Genomic DNA, 19370 nt, shown 5'->3' on the forward strand with positions numbered 1-19370 from the left:
TAAAAAAATCCAACTGCCCCCTACAAATCTTTTTTTTTTTTACATTATTTTATTAAAGAAAACTTTTTGGCTTAAAAGGCTTATTATGTTTTAAAGTTTACACTCGTAATCTGCCTTTCATGCACACGTTTGACCAAAGATAAATGTAGAAAGTGTTCAAGCCTCTGATGAGTATGAACTTTATTGTGTTTCATTTCTCTTACGATGTCCAGTGAGTAAAGGATGGTAACCACTGGTAACCCTCGTTCATCACCCAAAAAAACTAAGCTTATAAACTTTTCTACAACCCCAGTTCCAAAAAAGGTGGGAAACTTCCTAAAACTTAAATAAAAATAGAAAGAAATCATCTTCTGCCCTAATAAACCCAAATATTATTCACTGTTAAACACAGAAAACATATTAAGCTGGGACAAATTTATAATTTCAAGAGACATGTCTCAAAAAAAGCTGAGACTTGGGAACAAAAGGCCAGAAATGCAAAAAGTACTATAAAGAGCAGACGTGCACCAATCTGCAAAAACTGTGTCTACAAACTGTGAAACAATTTCAAAATAATGCTCCTCAATTATTTCATTATCTACATTACACAATATCATCAAAAGATTCAGAGGATCTGGAGAGCTGGAGGTTTCTTCCTGCTAACAGGGAGTTTTTTCTTTGTGCTTGCTATGGAAACTGAAATGCACATAAGATCACCTGGAAGTATTGCATAAAGTCAAAACAACAGCATTATTATCAAGGTACCTTACATTCTCCTGCTGGAGAGATTACGGTAAATACGGTAGTTGTGGCTAGACTACTGAGTCCTATTAGTTTATCATGAATCTTTCAGAGCCAATCAGCTCAAATTTGTTTGGTTAAGGCCGTTTAATCTGCAGTGAAATAAACTATTAACAACTGAAAATGTGAATCACAGCAGTCACACCTGACAAGCCTGGAAAGATCTCATTTAAAAAAGGGAATGAGACAGGGAATGATTCTCTGCAGTTACATTTTAGTGAGTCACCAAACACAACTAGATGCCTGAAGACTGAGACAAATCCCTGCATGCTATTATCAAACCAAAAACAAACTGCACTGGATCAGGCCAACAAAAATGTCTTTCAGAACAGATAAATTAGTTTAATTAGATAAACGTGATGGTTAGCAGAATCATAAATCAGTCTGGAACCACTTTAAACCTGTCTCTGCAGCACTGGGCTTCATCTGTCCACGCTGTGGCATTGATACTGTCTGTGTTAGCACAACAAGACAAATCACAGACCTTGGAGAGGTTCGGCTATCTGGATCTTATCTGAGGGGGGAGGTGGCAGTAGCAGGTGAGCCCAGCACTGAGCCCACATGTCCAGACAGCCGTAAGCACTCACAGGATGCAGCTTCCATCACTTTTAACAAACTGTTTGACGTCAAACAAGCGATACAGTTCACAGAGATCCACCTGTTTAAGCTTCATCTGCAGGCACACAAACACACAGCCGTCTCACCACAGCCACGAGGGAATTTGAAGAGATGTGAAGCTCGGCCAGGAACGACCTTGTTTGACAAAAACCTCTTCATTCCAAGAGAAACACGATCCGGTTCTCACACCGATAAGGACATAGAGACACTCCCTGACCCAGATTCCCGACTTCGATCCCAGCTTGATTCGCTAACCACCCCCCCCTTTTGGTAATCAAAGGTGCAGCGAGTGCACCAGGGGATAAGAGAGGATAATAACAGAGGAAGGCAGAAAACCAGCAGCTGTCAAGGATGCCTGGATGATTAGAAGCACAAATAATGACTATTTTCATTCAAATTCAAACTTTTTCAGCTTTTCTAAACAGTCATGGGTACTTAAAACTGAAAGAAATGTTACAGGATGCCAAAACCTCTAAAATATTAAATTTATTATCATTTAAAACAAAGAACTAGATGTTATCATTTTTAAAACTTTATCAATTTAATCCTCCCTCAAACACAAAACCTTTTGGTTCATTATTTGGGGTTTTGGCCTCTAACCTCACAGTTTCCATCCTTACTGCTCTAATCAGCTTATTTCCATTCACAGGAGGCTGTTATCAATTACAAAGCTTTTAAAATCTGACGAACTGCCCAGCACTGAGCAGCACAGCTGTTTTTTTTATAGTTCTTCTGACTGCTGAAAGAAGCACTTTTTGTATGTCTGCACTGCAGGAACTGCCACTTAAAGCTTTTGGGGCTTTTTTACTTCCAGCCTCGGGTTAGGTACACGCTGAGCCTCTGAAGCAGGACTGTCCCAAACATGATGGTAATTTATAGGATAGCACAGGGATTACTCCTCGTAGGCTTTCAAGAGGTAAAGAGTTAACATTGGCCTTGCAGAATGTGAAACAAAGCACTAAGAGGTGGACCGACAGTGAAATCCCTTATTGAGAGTATATGAAACAGATTAAAAAACAACCAGTAGGCAGTGAGGACAGAAAAAAAATATCAGTCAATCACATGAGAGCAACTCAGTGACTTTGAATGTTTTGGAATTGTTGTCAGGCAGGCTGGTCTGGAGGGTCTAGTGGGGTTTTCCCACATGAACATCACTAGGGATTCCTGAAAATGGTCGAAAAAGTAGAAAATATCCAGTGAGCGGTTCTCTGTGAATAATGCCAGAGGTCAGAGGAGAATGACCAGATTGGTCCTTCCCTTTATGACAGTGCATCGATCTTCCAGTGGCTGCTTCCAGCAAGATAACACAACACGAACCACAGACCATCTCAAACTGGCTTCTTGAACACTAAGTTCTCTGAACTCAAATGGCCTCCGCAGTCACCAGATCTCAGAGCACTTTTGGGATGTGGTGGAACGGGAGATTCACATCATGGATGTGCAGCGACTGTGTGATGCTCTCATGTCAACATGGACCAAAATCTCTGAGGATTGTCTCCAGCACATTGTTGAATCCCTGCCACAAATCATTAAAGCAGCTCTGAAGGTAAAAGGGGTAAATGCTCATGCAATTCTTCTCATCAAATAATTGTTTCAACCTAAAAATAACTAACGGCTTCTGAAAAGAGAGGATTTACTCTACTTTTTATTCTATTTTCGTGTGTGATGAGCACTTTTAACATTTTACAGGCTACATAACCAAACAATTGGTTTACGATATAGTTGACTGAGTAATTTAAGAGATAAGATAAGATAGAACTTTATTAATCCCTCGGGTGGGTTCCTCTGGGAAATTCGATTTCCAAAAAAGCACAGCACCGACAGAAGTTACAGAGTTACAGAATATTATATATATATATATATATATATATATACATACAACATACACACACAGATACAATATATAATATATATATATATAAATATATACACACACACACACACACACACACACATATATATATATATAAATACAGAGACAATATAAATAAAATATACAAAGGGGATAAATAGAATAAATAGGAATAAAAATAAAAATACAAGTGAATTGCACATTTCAAGTATTTCTGGTAAAAAGATTTATTAAATGCAGCTTTTGAGCAATCCTAAAGCAGATTTTATGCTCTACACTTGCTCAGAGGTCACAAAGACTAATCAGATGCTGTGGGTGAATCTGAAGGAAGAGAAACTGTTCCAGCACACAAAACATTCTGCATTAGCATCAGCAGTGATATTATCACATATCAGACTTTGTTCTTTTTACACATAATGGTAGGGCGGAGAGACGGTTAACGGATGTAAACAGCAGGATGTGAGAGAGAATAACAGCAGGCATGAAGTCCAGCAACGCTGTTTACCCTCCACCCACGTATGAACAAACACAAAGACAAAAAACATCTGAACTTTGCAAAAGTTGCAGCGGATCCATTTCAAAATAAAGGTTTCCAGAGGTTAACATCCATTTCCTGTCTAACACAGCGGCCTCAGACCTCATTAATGTTTCAAGCTGAATTATTAAAAAAAAAAAAAAGCCTTAATGTCAGCAGTTAAATGGAGCCGCGACAGGAAATGTGTTCAAAATGGGAATCTCTGAGGTCCCGGAATGGAAAACATCCCGAGTCAAAGTTCAGAGCTGTGAGTCAGCTGCTCTCTGAAGCATGCAGTGATGGTACTGGAAATGTGTGTGTGCAGCACGGAGGCGGCACAAACAGACCCACAAGAAGACAAATGGAAAAACCATTTCAGGGTCCCCTGACAAGTAAAACCCAACCCATCCCCTCCCCCCGCCAACCCCTCTGCCTGTCTCTAACAGCTTCCCAAAAAGTTCCAACTTCAACCCCCACAAACACAGACTGACACACACTTTCCACTCTTTCCCTGTCATACTGACCTATCATCTGTGCAACCCCCACTCTTCCCCCACCGACCCTCCAGATGTTACACAATGACCTCACCGGAGAGCAGGCAATGATATCAGCCTGTATTTATTTAGCCTGTTTTTACAGTGGAACCTATGAGAAGAACAAATGTCATAAACAGACCAACAGTGAACCGATTCTGCCTGATAATCTGCATCTTATTCTTCTGTGTCATGAAGCTCTGCTGTTGGCCAAAACCCTGTCTTTGCTGAAGCAAACACTAGGTATTAATCCACAGCTGAAAATAGTCCCCGACAAATGCTTTATATCTTCCACGCAGACTATTTTTTGCTAAAAGCTTCTTATTAATAATAAAAAATATATTGCTTTTCAAGAAAACAGCGAGAAACTGCAGTAAAAATACAAGACTTTTTGTTTTTGTGAAAACAGTTAATACTGTAAGGTCTGATGCTTTCGAGGAAAAACCTATCCGGTTGTTCAGTCTGACGTCACTAGCCGTGTCTGGGTCTAAACTCCGCTGCAGGTCCATATATCAAACGATCACTATGGCATTACTGAGAGTTGAAAAACTGTCTAAAGTCTTTCATCTTTAATAAAATGATCAGCGTTCTGCTCTACCAGGTGTAACAATTGAGTTTAACATCCAGGCATCCATGAAAACGGAATTTATGACATTTAACGGAGTTAGAAGTTAGCAGGGAGTTAGCTCGCTAGCTTCTATCTAAATACAATATAGCATGTCCTGACTGCGGGGTTTTGGAAACAAATTAAAACGTACAGCTCTGTTATCACTTCCAGCATAAATGAAGACAGAAAACTAAACAGCAGTGACGTTTGTAGGGTTACTGAAGTTGGGCTAGCTGGTATATAATGATGTGCTACGTGACCGCTAGCGACACAGCTATGTTAGCATAATATAAACAAGCTAACTTTTTTTCCACTCGATAAAAGTTAACGTGAGTGTTCTCGGTGGTCAGGAACAAATGTAATCGCATGGCAGGATGCTGTAAAAGGACCAAACTTCAGCCAGGAGAACAACTGAGATAATCCATCCACAATACGAGGTTAGTCATTCATATACTGCTGCATGGGCTGGGCTGTAGTTACATCCTAAGGTTTTAAAAACTGAGCTTAAATAAATGATTAGCGGTAATAAAAGCCGAGGGAGGTCAACAGTGATCACTGACTGTTTTAGGAGCTTTTTGAGATCAAATAGAAGAAAATACAAAACATTAAACATGTTAACAACACAAAAGCCATATTAAACGCAGACTACTTTAGGCCCGGAAGTAGGATTCGTCGCGTCATCACTGAACAACCGGATTAGCAGCAAGCTGTACTTTAAATTTTTAAACCATAATACAGTGTAATAACAACTTTGGACTCATGAGATAGTCAGAGTTTAAACGTTAAAGTACTGGACCAAAAATTGTGACTTTCACTGTTGTGGCTACGCCTCAGAGCGGTGTTTAGGTTTAGCTAGCAAAAGTACATTATAACGAAGTCTTAGTGATCAATCGCATGCTGTCATTGTTCGCTTCCACGTTAGTTATAAAAAATTTGCAAAAATTAAAAACTCAGCGAAACAACAAGTGGCTCAGTGTCCCAACATTTGGAAGAAGGGACTGCTCTCACAGCTTGTCCCCCTGACCAGGACGACAGGTCAGGGGGGGAGATATCATCACCCCCACCCGACAATGGGTACCAAGCCCCAAGAAAAAAATAAATAAAAATATTATATTATCTATCTCTATCTCTATCTATCTATATCTATATCTATATATTTTTTTTTTTTTTTTTTTAAAAGGTCAAAAATATTGCTACGATAATAAAATCATTGTGTGGTCTGTCTCTAGTCAGACGCAGCAGGGAGGCAGCGTTTCTGTTAAACACAAGCACAGCTGGCCCTCATCTTGTGTGCATTTCCTTCTTAAAAACTGGGTCAGCACGCTCCTAACTTTTTCCATCTCTGCACTGCTTACACTGACCATTACACTCACACCTCTCCATCTGAACTCCTTCACCCTTACTCACACATACTTTGAGTTCTTCCAGCTCTCTTGAGCCTCTGATTTTCTCCCAACAACACAAACTTCTTCAACACTGTGTTGATGTGCGAAGATTTAGGGATTCATTTGAAGATAATCTCTCCTAAAGCTCAGTTTATCCGGTTTGTTGCTGGATTCGGGGTAAAATCTGGGCCGGCGCTGGTCTTGCTGTGCACCCTATAGTGCGCCGTCCTGGGCGCGTTGCTGATCTTGATTCCCCTGTTAGCAAAATTTTCCTGGGGTGGATGCTTTCCAAGCAGACCCATGCTTCAATGAAAAGTCATGCAGGCTGGCGCACACTTGCACACATGTGGTGAACTCTGCATGGATGACTGGGCCTGTTAGCGTCTCATGTGATTGAAAGGTTCAGGTTATAAAAAAGGTGTGCTCTGTCAGAAGAGCAGAACATCTGGTTTAAAGAGGATGCTAAAATCTAATATTTGGGTAATGAAAACACAACAAGGATGAAATTTTCTCAATGTCATGCATAAAGGGAGTCTGTGGATCCGGATCTTCAGTAGTTTGTGATACTTTCTCCTCAGTCTCTCCACACTTGCACTGAGTAATGTGCTAAAACTAAAAATGGACTAAATGTTTAGCTTATGTTCCACTTTCAAAACGAGCACAAACCGGGGTGCTTGGTGCAGTTTGCACACACCCTAAAGTGAAGCCACATCTGGCGACTTCACACTCACATGCAGTAACTTTCTGTGTCGCTAACATCTGCTGCAGCTCACCAAGAATGACTGAAGTAAAACCAAAAAAATTGTGTGTTTAAGGCCTAAAGACAACACGGGGATGGAGTCAGTGACCCTCCAGAGGTCGCTAGGGCAAAATGTGTGTGGCAAGTGGTTGGATTGTGTTGCTAGAGTGAAACTGGTTACAAAGAGTTACAGGATGCTGCTTAAAAACTTCTTGCGATTGCTTTGGTTACTAGCAAGATGCTGCGGTCACAAGCAGTTCGCATGAAAAATGCCAACTTGTCTGCAAACACTCACCAACCCTTTGTCGAGCTGTAGTGAAAGCAAAAAGAGTGCAACACAAATCAGAAACAGAGAACTTTGGGCCTTCAAAGTAAAGGTTTTACCTTCTGAAACACGCTGGTAAAGTACCACAACTTTTACTTTGAAGGTGAAAGCTCTCCCTTTCCAGTTTGTGACAACTGTTTTCAAATTTCAGTGCAGCTCGACGAGCAGTTAGCAAGTGTTTATGTGGGTGACTTTAATGTAAACTACAGCATCGTGCTAGCATCCAAAGTGATCACAATGAGGATTTTGGTGCTGCACCCTCAACAGCTTCAGCTCCCCAGTAACTGGTCATTGAATACGCTGTGACCAGGAGGTCGTAGGGGAGCAGTCCTCATCAGTAGTTTACATTATGGCTGGGAGTCAATGAGTGGGAATGCCAAAAAATGTGGGAAATATGGGATAAAACATCAGATCCAGCAATGTAGAATATATTCAATTTGAAAGAATTAAGGATTCAAAATGATTAAAACAGAAAATACAAACTTAATTCAGAGGTGGAAAAAGCTAAAATGCATTTGAATTAGTCTCAGATAGGTTTTAATATCTTTCTGCTTTTGCAGACTCATGTTGTATAACCGACAACTGTTTGTTTGGTAATACTTTATAATGTCTAAAAGAAAACCTCAAAGACTGACAGATTTGGCATGTTGCAGAGTGCTTTTCTGTGGAAATTCTGCAGAAGTTTGTGTTGAACAAAGCGTTCAACAACTTCTGCAGAAAAAGAATCTGCATCTTGAGACAGATTACAGCGATACTGCTAAACATAATAGTCCATTTAGAGGGGATTGATGGAAAATTATGAGGAAATGCATTAATATGTGAAAGAATGAAAGATTAGGAAACAAATCAGACTGATCAAGTCACTTTACATACAGAAAGACGAGTCAGGAACAGCTGCAGAGACGTTTCTGGCATTTCCAACAGGAGCTGACTCGTCTAGCAGGAGTGACGGGGGGTGAGGAAGGTGGTGGATAATGGGTAGAAAGAGGAGTGAAATGCTAACTCGACAGCAGATGGACAGATTAGCATCTTAAACAGGTCTGGATTGGACTTTTGTTGAGTCACAAGGCAGGTTACCAGCTACTAAAAAAACAAAAACATCAAAGCTGAGCGTTTCTTGGTGCTCACACTGTTTAATACCCAGTTTACAGGCTTTACACGCTTTGATGTTTAATACATGAAATAGTGGAGCTCATGCAAAAATCCCAAAGTCTCACTACAAGCTGCTAAAGCCACTGAAGTTCTGTTTATTCAGCGAATTTAAAGTTTCTAACATGGACAAAATCCTGTAGAGCAGCTCTGAAAACTCGCCTGAAACTCTTCCGTTTAAAGAATTAAAAAAACCCAAACATGCTTCTAAAGAGTAAAGAACCAGAGGTCAGTTATCTGTATTTCACCAACAGCGGCTTCGACGTAAAACCGCCTCAAGGCTCATTTAAGGGCTGGGTGTATAAAGTACTCAGAGGGACATTGAACCCACACCCTGCTAACCACACACTGCCATTTAAAACCTTTTATGGTGCCTAAAGCTGAGGGGAGAGGGGGCAGAGAGATAGAGGATGGAGCGAGAAAAAAGAGAGAGAAAGGTAGAAGGAGACAGAAATACAGACAGAGGGATAAATTTAGCTTTGCCTCAAAGAACGAAGGCTCCTGTGGATTTTCCATAATGATCCCTCCCCACGCTGATTACTACCTTCGCTTAGCTCTCAAATGGCTGCACGCCTGCAGCAAGCTCAAGTCTGAGTCCACTTTCAAAGTCAAAAGAAAAGTTGCATCAGATTTGACAAAGGAAAAAAAAAAGTGTTGCTCATCCTCTGTGTGTGTGTGTGTGCACCATCTGCAGACCACTGTCACTTTTAAAGGCCAAAACAGTGACATGATTAACGAGATGCAGGAAAGTGAAAAGTCAGAGAGTTTATTCTCAGTGTAGAAGCATTCAAACCTAAAAGTTCAGTCGGATTCTTTAAAAACTTTTCAGTGAGTGCAGTCCAGCTTCGGCATGAAATAAATGTGCATTTAAATGTTTTAAAGCAGGAAACTTTGAATCACTCTGCAGCCATGCTTGTCTGTCAGTTCGGGGTGACAAACATACGGTCTAGGGACAAGAATCGGCCCACCAGGGTTCAATCCTACTCCCTGGATGGATTTGGAAAATGCAAAGAAGGAACAAATAAACTTTGGATTTTTTAACCATCCTGCACACAAAGGCCTTTAGACTAGTCTGCAACTTCCTGGCAACCACCAATCGTGGGGAGAGTTGTGTATTCGACCGTCGGGTAGCGACTAGGTGAGACTTCTTGCAGGCTGCCGTGGTCACTAGGGGTGCAACGATACTCGTATCGATATTGAACCGTTCGATACAGTGCTTTCGGTTTGGTACGCATATGTATCGAACAATACAAATTTTTAAATTTATTTTATCAACTTTTCTTCTGACGATGCTGTCTGTGTTGAGAGCTCAGTGGATCTGCGTTCGACTACTCCGCCTAGGCTGCACTGTCGAGCGCAGATCCACTGAGCGCAGCACAAGCTAGCAAGACAGAAGCTAAGCTCGTTGCAAAGATCTGGCCTTTGGAACTATTTTGGTCTTCATGTGAGGTATGACCCTGAAGGTAAGCGCGTCATGGACTAAAGTAAAACAGTATGTTGGATGGTCAATTACATGGGTGGGAACTAGTGTGTTAGCGCAGTTAGCTCGTTAACGTGTTGACGCCGTCTAGCCCCACGCACGGGGCGATCCGCGGTAGCTCGTTAACGGAGATTTGCCGTGTTGTGGCGTTAACGTCATTTCAGATTAACGCTGACAGCACTAGTGGGAACACAACGAATATGACTGCACATTTACATCATTCTAGTGCAAAGACAAGTGGAAGCAGACAAAAACAACAAGCACGCATGCTACAAACTTTCCCCGAGTCATTTAGACAGCCGTTAGCACATGATTCTCCTTATGGGGACCTGATATGTTTAATATGCTGCTGAGAATATAGCCCAGAAGAAGCGTAGTATAGCTTTTATTTTGGAAAGAGCCATTTCTCTGTAATAAAATCTCTTTTCCAAAGATGAGTGATTCCTCGATCAGATAGATTTATTTTTTTATTACTTTGTTGTTTCAGCAACATTAAATTTAAAAACTGTACTTTTGAGTTAAAATATATATTTATAATTTTAATAAATGACAAATTAAAAAAGCATGAAAAATTTTTTGTATCGAAAAAATATCGAACCGTGACACCAAAGTATCGAACCGAACCGTGAATTTTGTGTATCGTTGCACCCCTAGTGGTCACCTTTAGCTGGTACGGAAGATGCCGACTTGTCTGCAAACACTTGCTGACTACTACTACTGAATGCAAAAAAAGTGCAACGCAGACCAGAAATGTTGAATGTCCTCCACACAACAGAAAATAAGTGTTTATTTTGTCTTTGTATCCCAATAAATATACGAACTCATGATTATGAGAGACTCTCCTGTTTTTACAGCAGGTCCACAATAACAAGGCCAGTTTACTTAGTAAGTTAAGACTGAGTTTAGATTTGGATTTAAACCTGAAGAGCTGCACTGACTGGCTTAACTGACTTACCACAAAAGCATTTCTTTATAATTGCATTGCTGAAATTGCGCATACTTTATTACAGAGATCTCAGGCTGCTTGTCATCAGTCGTATAAATATGATAGGTTTGTAGGCTGAGTCATGAACTAACGTGGGTTTGACACTCCTGGTCTGTATACTTTTGGTGCGATTGGTCCGCTTGACTTGTGGTGCTCAAACAACCAATAAAAAAGGTCCTTTTCATGAATTTTGACCTGGTTGCTTAGAAAATACTTCCTTAATGAAACTGCTTACGTCCAGGTCTGTGGCTTCTCTTTTTTTCTCCCTCTACTGTCCCCCAAAGCAGGTCTTTATAGTATCCCTCTTCAGCAGGTCAGCTGAAGAGGGATACCATAAAGATTTGCATCCTATCAGACAGTCCTGAGCCTTAGATGTATTTCAGTAGCAGGAGAACAGATCCAAAAAGAAACTGAGGCTATGTGGCGTTAACAGGGTCATGACCTTTGAGAAGGCAACCATCTCCAAAACTGGGACACTTACAGTAAAACTACACAGCTGGATAAGCAGCAGCGTGGGCCAGAAAAATCTAAAGAGTTGATTTTTCAGATGAACTCACTAAAGTAAAATGTTCTTTATTCAGACAGTTTCTTCTAATCACTGAGTGAAATCTGACTTATCATGTTATTGTGGAGATTCAGGAAGTGCGACAGACTCAAAAAAAAGTTGAGGGAAGCAATAAAACCCACATTCAGCCTTCCAAATACACATTTACAGAAATCCAATTCAAACACATCCATTTCATCCCCGTTTACCTGCTAGTATTAGTCCTACTTGTCTCAACCTGTGTCTCAGTGGTACTCGAAGTCATTGGCCAGTTCAGGTATTCAGAGTCAAAGTCAGACTCAGACTAAGAGTAAACACAGAATTTGGCCCCTTCAATCTGCTATTTTATTTAATTGTCGGGATTTACCTGACTCTGAGGAAGCGTGTGGGTTTACCAAATTACCAACATAGCAGACAAGTTTAGGCAGTAACCAGAATTCAGGACCAGACGGTAAAAACTGAACCTGAAATGATGAATTGTTTTAATCATTTTAAGTAGCAGTGAAAATGTTGCTCCAGTTTCAGCTTCTCTGATGTGACGATGTGCTGTTTTCCTTTTCCTTAAATGACAGTAAACTGAATATGTTCAGGTTTTTAAAACTAGGGTCCTCTCTGGTTCCTTTGATAAGAAATTAATTGATTATTAAAAACCTGTGCAGATGAACTATTAACAAAAAGATATTACAAACTTTCTGCGCTGTCAAGCATCTACAGTTTAAATTTATTGCACTCGTTTGCATATTTATCTAAACTTACGACTTCCATTCATAACCCGGAACCGGATTGTCAAACACGCTTCAGTTTGTAAATAAATCAGACTGCGTCACAGGATCTTTGCGTCATCATTTTGTTCCTGTGCGAAAGTCACAGTCGCCTCTGCGAACAACCTGAAGATCCGGCACCACGCCTGCGCTAATAACAGCCTCTTTGAGCTTTGTTCTCACACTCAGGTATGCTCCTTCAGCACAGACTTGAGTTACAGGTGAACAAATCTAAAGAGGCGTGCCTGGTTGTGACATGCAACGTGAACAATTCGAGCTTAAATCTGAATCCTTGTATTGTAAAATTATGCTTCAGTGATTCTAAGAATAAAATACTGCTGTGAATGTGTGTGTGTGTGTGCGCACTTTTGCTTGTGCATTTGTGTGTGTCCCTATGCCCTGAATGAGCATCTCTCTCCGCGCTCTGACACTCATGTTACAGCACACACTCGGACCATTCAGAGAGAGACGGAGCGAGGCCACCGGCGAGCAGGATGCCCTGCCCCGACGGAGAACAGGCTCTGCAGTGTGAGCACACGGGTCAAGCTGTTCCCCCTCTGCTGGAATAAAACACCTCTGTCCCAAAAGTGTGCCGAGCCGCCACCAGCCCATCACGTGTTCATAAAAGTGCTGGGTTACAGCTGGAGTTACGCTCATGGATAGCGCCCAGAGATTATCTGTAGGTATGTTGAGTGTTATGTAAGGAAAGCTGTAGCGCGTATGTGGAGCCAACGCACACTTTCCCCCTGCATGTCAGTCTCTTGTGCTCACTGCAAGGGCAGCGAGTTCAGCATGTGCTCGGCTTCCTGCCAGACTCTGAAATGGAATTTAAATCAGAGGTTTCTTCCCGACTCCTTTTCCTGAAGCCTCTGACAAAAATATGATCTTACCGTCACTTTCTGTCTCTTCTCCACTTGCTGCAGGTCTTAGCTACAGGTGTATGTGTGAAGAGTGATTTGTTTTCCCTTCTTTGTTTAAGAGGGTCTAACGTGTTTTTCCTTATTTCCTGTCATATTTGTACTGTTGATTTGGCTTCAAACCACTCTAAACGCCTTCTTTTGTCCACTCTTGACTCTAGCATGATATCAGTGAGATTGCATATCCCTAATATGAGCTCGGCAGTCGATCAGAAGAAAACTGGCTTAAATGGATGTGTGACAGTGGCGGCACTAAGATAAATGCTTATTCGCGAACATGAATCAAGCAAAAATACTCAAGTACACAAAATACAGAACTGAAAATAAAAGAACAGACCCCATCACTCCTGCACACAAGCAGCACTCACAGGCAAACACACACAAAGTGAGTCTTTGGATCCATTTTTCTGTTTCTGTTTGCTGTCTTGGGGTTTTTTTTGTGTTTGTTTGCAGTGGTTTTCTATCTCTTGGTGGTTGTTCCATCTGACTACTGTGGTCAGTGTGCACTTCTTTCTGCTTTCCTCCCATGAGTTTCTGACTCTGTGAACATGCTGATGCTCTACAAATACTTTGCATTATTTTGTAGCTGCTTTCACATCAAACTCTGGACAATGTCCCTAAACTCACAAGACTGTTACCTGCTCTTTTTACACATCAGCTTAATCAGATGTTTCAGGATCTTTGTATTAGAGAGCTGGCAGGTCAAAGGGCATTTAACGTCTGACCCGATTGATTCTGACATGCGTCTAGACAACTTCAAGGCAGGACCGCGTGTGTGCGTGAAAATGGCCGCCGTGGTTGTTTTGGGAGTGACCTTTGAATAAAAATGAAAACCATCACGTGGGACGCACACTCTAGTCCAGGCCACCCTGACCCTTGGGCCTGGGCCCAGCAGTCCCAGTGTGTGATTCATTCATGTCTCCACATGCAAAAACATCTGGTATTTCACAAGAAAAAGGAGCAGGGATAAGATAAAAGTGAGACAGAAAACAAGTCTAACACAAGTAATGATCCCACAACACTCAAGAGTCATTAAATGACCACTAAGGAGGTTAGAGCAGGACAGATTAGCGTCACTAACGTCTCTAAATCTACTGAATATTCTGTGAAATACTCTGTGAAATGACTCCAAACTATATGTTTTAGCTAGATCTAACTCAAGCACGCAAACACTTCCAACTTCTTTTATCATAAGGTTTTGTTATTCATGTGTTGCTTTGAGTCTCTTTCAACAACAAATAAACACGTAAATGAAAACCCACAATTTCCCTTAATACCACGGAGACAGACAAAGACACAAGTTCAGACAGAATTTAGCAACTAACCAGAAACATTTGGTAGTGACCAAGAATTGAGCTAAAAAAGGACGATTATTGGACTATTTGAAAGGTGAAGCAAAACTAGATCTCTTTTCCACACCTGGCAGTAAAAGGCGTCAAGTGGATTGTCATGACGAAAAAATGGTACCACAGGTACAAAAGTCACCCGTCTCTTCAAAAACTCAATTTTTAAAGAGTAAAAATATGAATACACAAGATTTTAAAATGTTTCAATAACTAAATAATTTACACTGGTTTTTTCAGAAAACTGCACAAGACTTGAACATCTTCTTGAAACAGACAGACAGACAAGCCTAAAATATGTATTGTTACTCTACTACAGTGTCACTAAAGGAATTTCACGGGTGAGTGGAAATAAAAGGCTAAAAAGAAACAGGAAAAACAAAAGTAGCGCCTCCACCTTTAAACCAAGCAGGTGTTATCGTTCAAAAACCTGAGAAACCTGAACACGATAAAAGCTTTCAAACAGCGACGGGATGACATGGGAGGAAACGACACGTGCTACCGACGGAGAAGCTTTACACCGTCGAGAGGAATTCTAGCGAATGGCAAAAAACCTCCCTCCCCAGGGGTGGAGGAGGGAGAAAGTGCGAGAGAGACCCGACCCACGACCTGAAGGGAGGAACAAAGACTCCAGTCTGCTTCTCAAGCTGCCGGAGATTCAAACACTGCAGGCTTGTTGGTTTCTGCAATCATGCATCCCCCACTGCCACACACACACACATGCTATTCATGCCTTACTAAATATAGTGTCCAGTGACCTAACAGGAGCACCTTGCCTCTTAACACAACCTGGGCTGTGTGTGTATGTTGGTGAAGTTTCACCGCAAAGAAACTAAAGTGAAAAGTGTGTTTAGTGTTAAAGATTAACCGATTTGTAAGGCTGATTCTGCTAAAAGTCACAAAATATAAAAAATTTGTTCTTTTAATTTTTATTCTAGATTTTAGAAACAGGTTTAAGGAGATTTGGAGGGAGCACATTTCGCTGATTTGTCGTCTGAATGAACATCAAAAAAGTTTCAGACTTTTGCTCAGCTGTCTTCAGTCTGAGAAGCTCAACCAACTTTAGCCACAAAGTGGGAGATTACAAAGTTTCCGCCAATCAGCAGGCGATGGTGCAAAAAAAGGGGGCTGCACGAGTAAATCACCATGCAGTGGCTGGTTTATGTACTTGTTGTTGTAGCAAAACAAAGTAGAATTAGCCACACCTTATAATCTGTGAATTCAGGTGTGTTCAGTCCCATCGGAACAGGTACGACATCAAAATTATGCAACAAGTCAGTTTGGGAGGTTCCTCGATATTCCACGATCAACTCCAGGTGTTTTTATTACAAAGGTTTCAGGAATACCAGCAACTCCAGCACGAAGCGTCAGACCACGTAAAGTCACAGAGTGCGGTCGTCACCAACGCTCTGCTGACTCAGTAACTGCAGGGCTCCAAACCTCCTCTGACGTTAACATCAGCACAGAAGCTGAAGGCTGGGAGCTTCACGGCCTCCATGGCTGAGCAGCTCCTGGAGGTGTAATGTGGAGGTGTCCCAGTACTTCTATATATCGTTAGCTTCATAGCATAAGTGCCTAAGTCATTTTTTTGTGTTTTGTGTTTCAGACGGACAGGATGATGCAGCAGTGGTAGGGGGGTAAAGTTAGGCAAAAATCTCAATTTGACCAAAAAATGACTTAGGCACTTATGCTATGAAGCTAACGATATAGTATATATAGTTTAGGTAAGCGCAATGTGACCTATGGCCAGCAGGGGGCAATGCCGTAGGTTGGTAAAAAGAAAAAGATTTCTTTAACAGCTAGCTAGGTGATGTCATGTTAGCAAAATACTTATTTTACACCACCTGTCGAAGGCACTCTGAAATGAGCTGTGTAGAAGAAGTATGAACCTTATTAACAAACTTTTAAAGCACTTTATAATCAGATCTAACTGATTAGGTACATGAAGTTTGAATAAATTTCCATGCGGCTGCAGAAATAACTGCCCAGACATGTTGCCAAGATGGCTGTCAAGTGGCAGGTCTTGCCTCTGGAACAAATTGCCTGCATTTTCCAGTGATCTGCAGTATATAAATCAGTAGATATAACGTATGCAAAATAGAAATACATCAGAAATGCTTACATGCAAATGGAATGGAACCAATATTTCCATTAAGTTGGTAATGATATGCATCTTTCTCTAAAGATTTAGCTCATACTCAAAGCTGCTAACGGCGGGAAAAAGCTGCAAGCGCATCGTGAAGTCGTGGTGGTGAATGATTCAGCAAAACAATGGCTGTTTTTACACATCCAGTGGTGGGTTGTTACCAACGCTGACTTTCACTCAACTTTTGCTCCATTTTTGGCCTCCCTCTGACCAACTGCTTCTTTTGGTAAATGTTTTTGATCGGAAGGCTCACAGAAATGCAAACGGCTGCATAATTTACTGCATTTTTCTGTATTTTCATTTTTCAAAGATCACAGCTACAGCTCTCGGGTCTGCAGGTATGTGAGAGGAACTGTAGCCTCGGGTCGTGTTTAAAGGCCCTTCATTCACAGCATGAATGCTCTCTGAAGCTTTAACACAAGTCTTTACCTGTCTGCGGGAGGCTGTCTGTGTTTGTGTGAGCCTGCTTTACTCACTCAAATCTCATCACACAGCCACAACATAGAGCAGGAACACCACTTCTTTCACTTTTGGGGGGGAGGGGGCGGGCAAGGCAGCATGATGCAAATGATTAAATTACAGATTTGTAACGTGGCTTAAAGCTGGGGGGGAAAGGGCTCAGAGAAGTTAATATTAAGTCAATGCAATGTCCTCAGAAAGGATGGAAACAAAAGTCAGGCTCATTAGGCGCCTGTGGTGTCTGATTCCCGTCCTGTAAGTGAGCTGGATTTCTCCCTGCAAATGCCGACGCTCCCCCTTCCTTCTCCACACACACAAATATGCAGATTTGACACACAAACACCTCTCAGTCTCACTTTCTCCATCTCACTCGCTCGCCTCTTGGCCCACAGTGTTTCCCGAGAAGTCACACAGCTGGGAGACACCCTTCAAGTTACATAACTGCAGGCCTCATCTTACTGAGGCCAGACGCAGCACTCATGTTTCTCTCTTTTTTCTACTTTAGTCTGCTGCTCTTTTCTCTGCACTGCAACGCCGTTGTTTGTGACTAACACCTTCTGTGGGCACATAAAAGCAGAAGCTTGTGTTTAAGCAAATAACGTGGTAGAACTGAAGCCGATATAATGTTGACTGCGCGTGAATAAATTCTTTAAATATCCCCACTTTGCATGGATGTCTTTTATAAATCAGATACCTGACCAATATAATAACAGCAGCTATAACGAGTTCATGGTCCGACTCCAGGTTTTATCATCTACGGGACATGAAGCAGCAGCTCACTTTAACACACTTTATAAATATTTAAAGGATACTGTTAGGTAGAGAGCCAGCTCCAAAGAATCCAGCATTAGTAAAGCACTAAAACTAAAGTTATTACTCATTTAAATCTACTTGTTGCAGGGATGGTGACTCGATGCTCGGCGTCTCCAGATGCTGAAGGATTCTTGAGAATAGCACTGGTAGCTCCAAAGCCACTGGTGTACGAGTGTGGTTGTCTGAATGAGAAAAGTATTAAAAATATCTGCGTGTGCATCTATACTAAAGAAAGAAATACTACATAAATGAGGACCTGGAAATATATCTATATTTTTAAAAGCAATTGCTTTGATTTGACTGGAAAAATAATGATTTTCAGGAAAGCAGCTTATAAATAAAACCGCCAGATACCTGTAATGAGGTCCACATTATTCATCTCTGAAGTATGAAAGAGTAGAAGTACACAGTAGTGTAAATATACTTGTGTGGAGTGCTTTAAATGTGTCTTAGTGAGTCATCTGAGTAAAACCTTGCAGACTGATTTGTTTGAAAAATGTAAAAATGAGTCAGAGGAGCATCCTGGACCCCAAGGCTCAACATCTGAATGGAGAGCAGGGTACTACACACACACACACACACACACACACGCACACACACATCCTCCCCCCTCCTCTCTACTAATACCTCATCTAAGTGAGATAAGGGTGATCATCCCCCGCTGAGCAGCTGCAGAGCCTATCACCAGACCCCTGATCGATCATTTACACCCCAGCTAATCGATCACTTACTGTGGTGTTGAGCACAGAGTCGATTTCTCCGGCCTCGGACAGCTCGCTGAGGTTCCTGTCCCAGTGAAGAAACGACTCACTGCTGTCCAGGATCTCCATGATTTCCTCCACACAGACTCTCTGTGGCCTTGTTGTTTTTCCCCTCCTCCTCCAGCAGCAGCAACAGCAGCAGAAACACAGCGGGGCTCTGTTGCAGTGCAGACAGTCAGGCTGGAAACCTCAAACTCCACCGGAAAGTTCTCCACAACTTTTTGGAGTGAAGGCAAAGAAATAAAAACACAGTCGAAACACGTCCAGTCGGTTCAGATACAGAGAGATAAATGTGAGAGAGAGCTGAAGCAGACACATTCAAGCTGAGAGCTGCTGCTGTTGTTGTTGTTGTTGTTGTTGTTGTTGTTGTTGTTTATCATCTCTCCTCTCTGGATCAGGGTCCACAGAGTGTTTCCACCAGGCTCCCCTTCCTTTTCTTACCTCCTCCTCTCAGACACAGGAATGTGTGGGAGGAGTCACAGACAGCGAGACGGAGGGACAAAAAACAAAAAACAAAGCAAACTCAAGTCTTAATCTCAGCCTTTAGTACAACTGATAAAGACCATCAAACATCGCAACATATTAAAAAACAGAACATGTAAAAGCTCCGTCATTAACTTTTGCCACTAGTTTGAAAATAGTCAGGTTAACTAAGCGGA

At 41.5% G+C, this 19370-nt stretch overlaps 1 protein-coding gene across 1 annotated transcript in view; it reads right to left on the reverse strand.

The window, feature by feature from the left end:
- Nucleotides 1-19341, reverse strand: part of creb3l2 (cAMP responsive element binding protein 3-like 2) — a 36031-nt gene extending 16690 nt beyond the window's left edge. Inside the window, exon 1 of the mRNA XM_005934259.2 lies at nucleotides 18682-19341. Within this exon, the coding sequence (XP_005934321.1) occupies nucleotides 18682-18780 (99 nt within the window). The 5' untranslated portion in view covers nucleotides 18781-19341. The remainder of the gene's footprint in view (nucleotides 1-18681) is intronic.
- Nucleotides 19342-19370: the final 29 nt, after the last annotated feature.

The sequence above is a fragment of the Haplochromis burtoni genome, unplaced genomic scaffold (assembly GCF_018398535.1).
Source record: "Haplochromis burtoni strain Fernald_Lab_line unplaced genomic scaffold, NCSU_Asbu1 Contig_184, whole genome shotgun sequence".
Lineage (NCBI taxonomy): Eukaryota > Metazoa > Chordata > Actinopteri > Cichliformes > Cichlidae > Haplochromis > Haplochromis burtoni.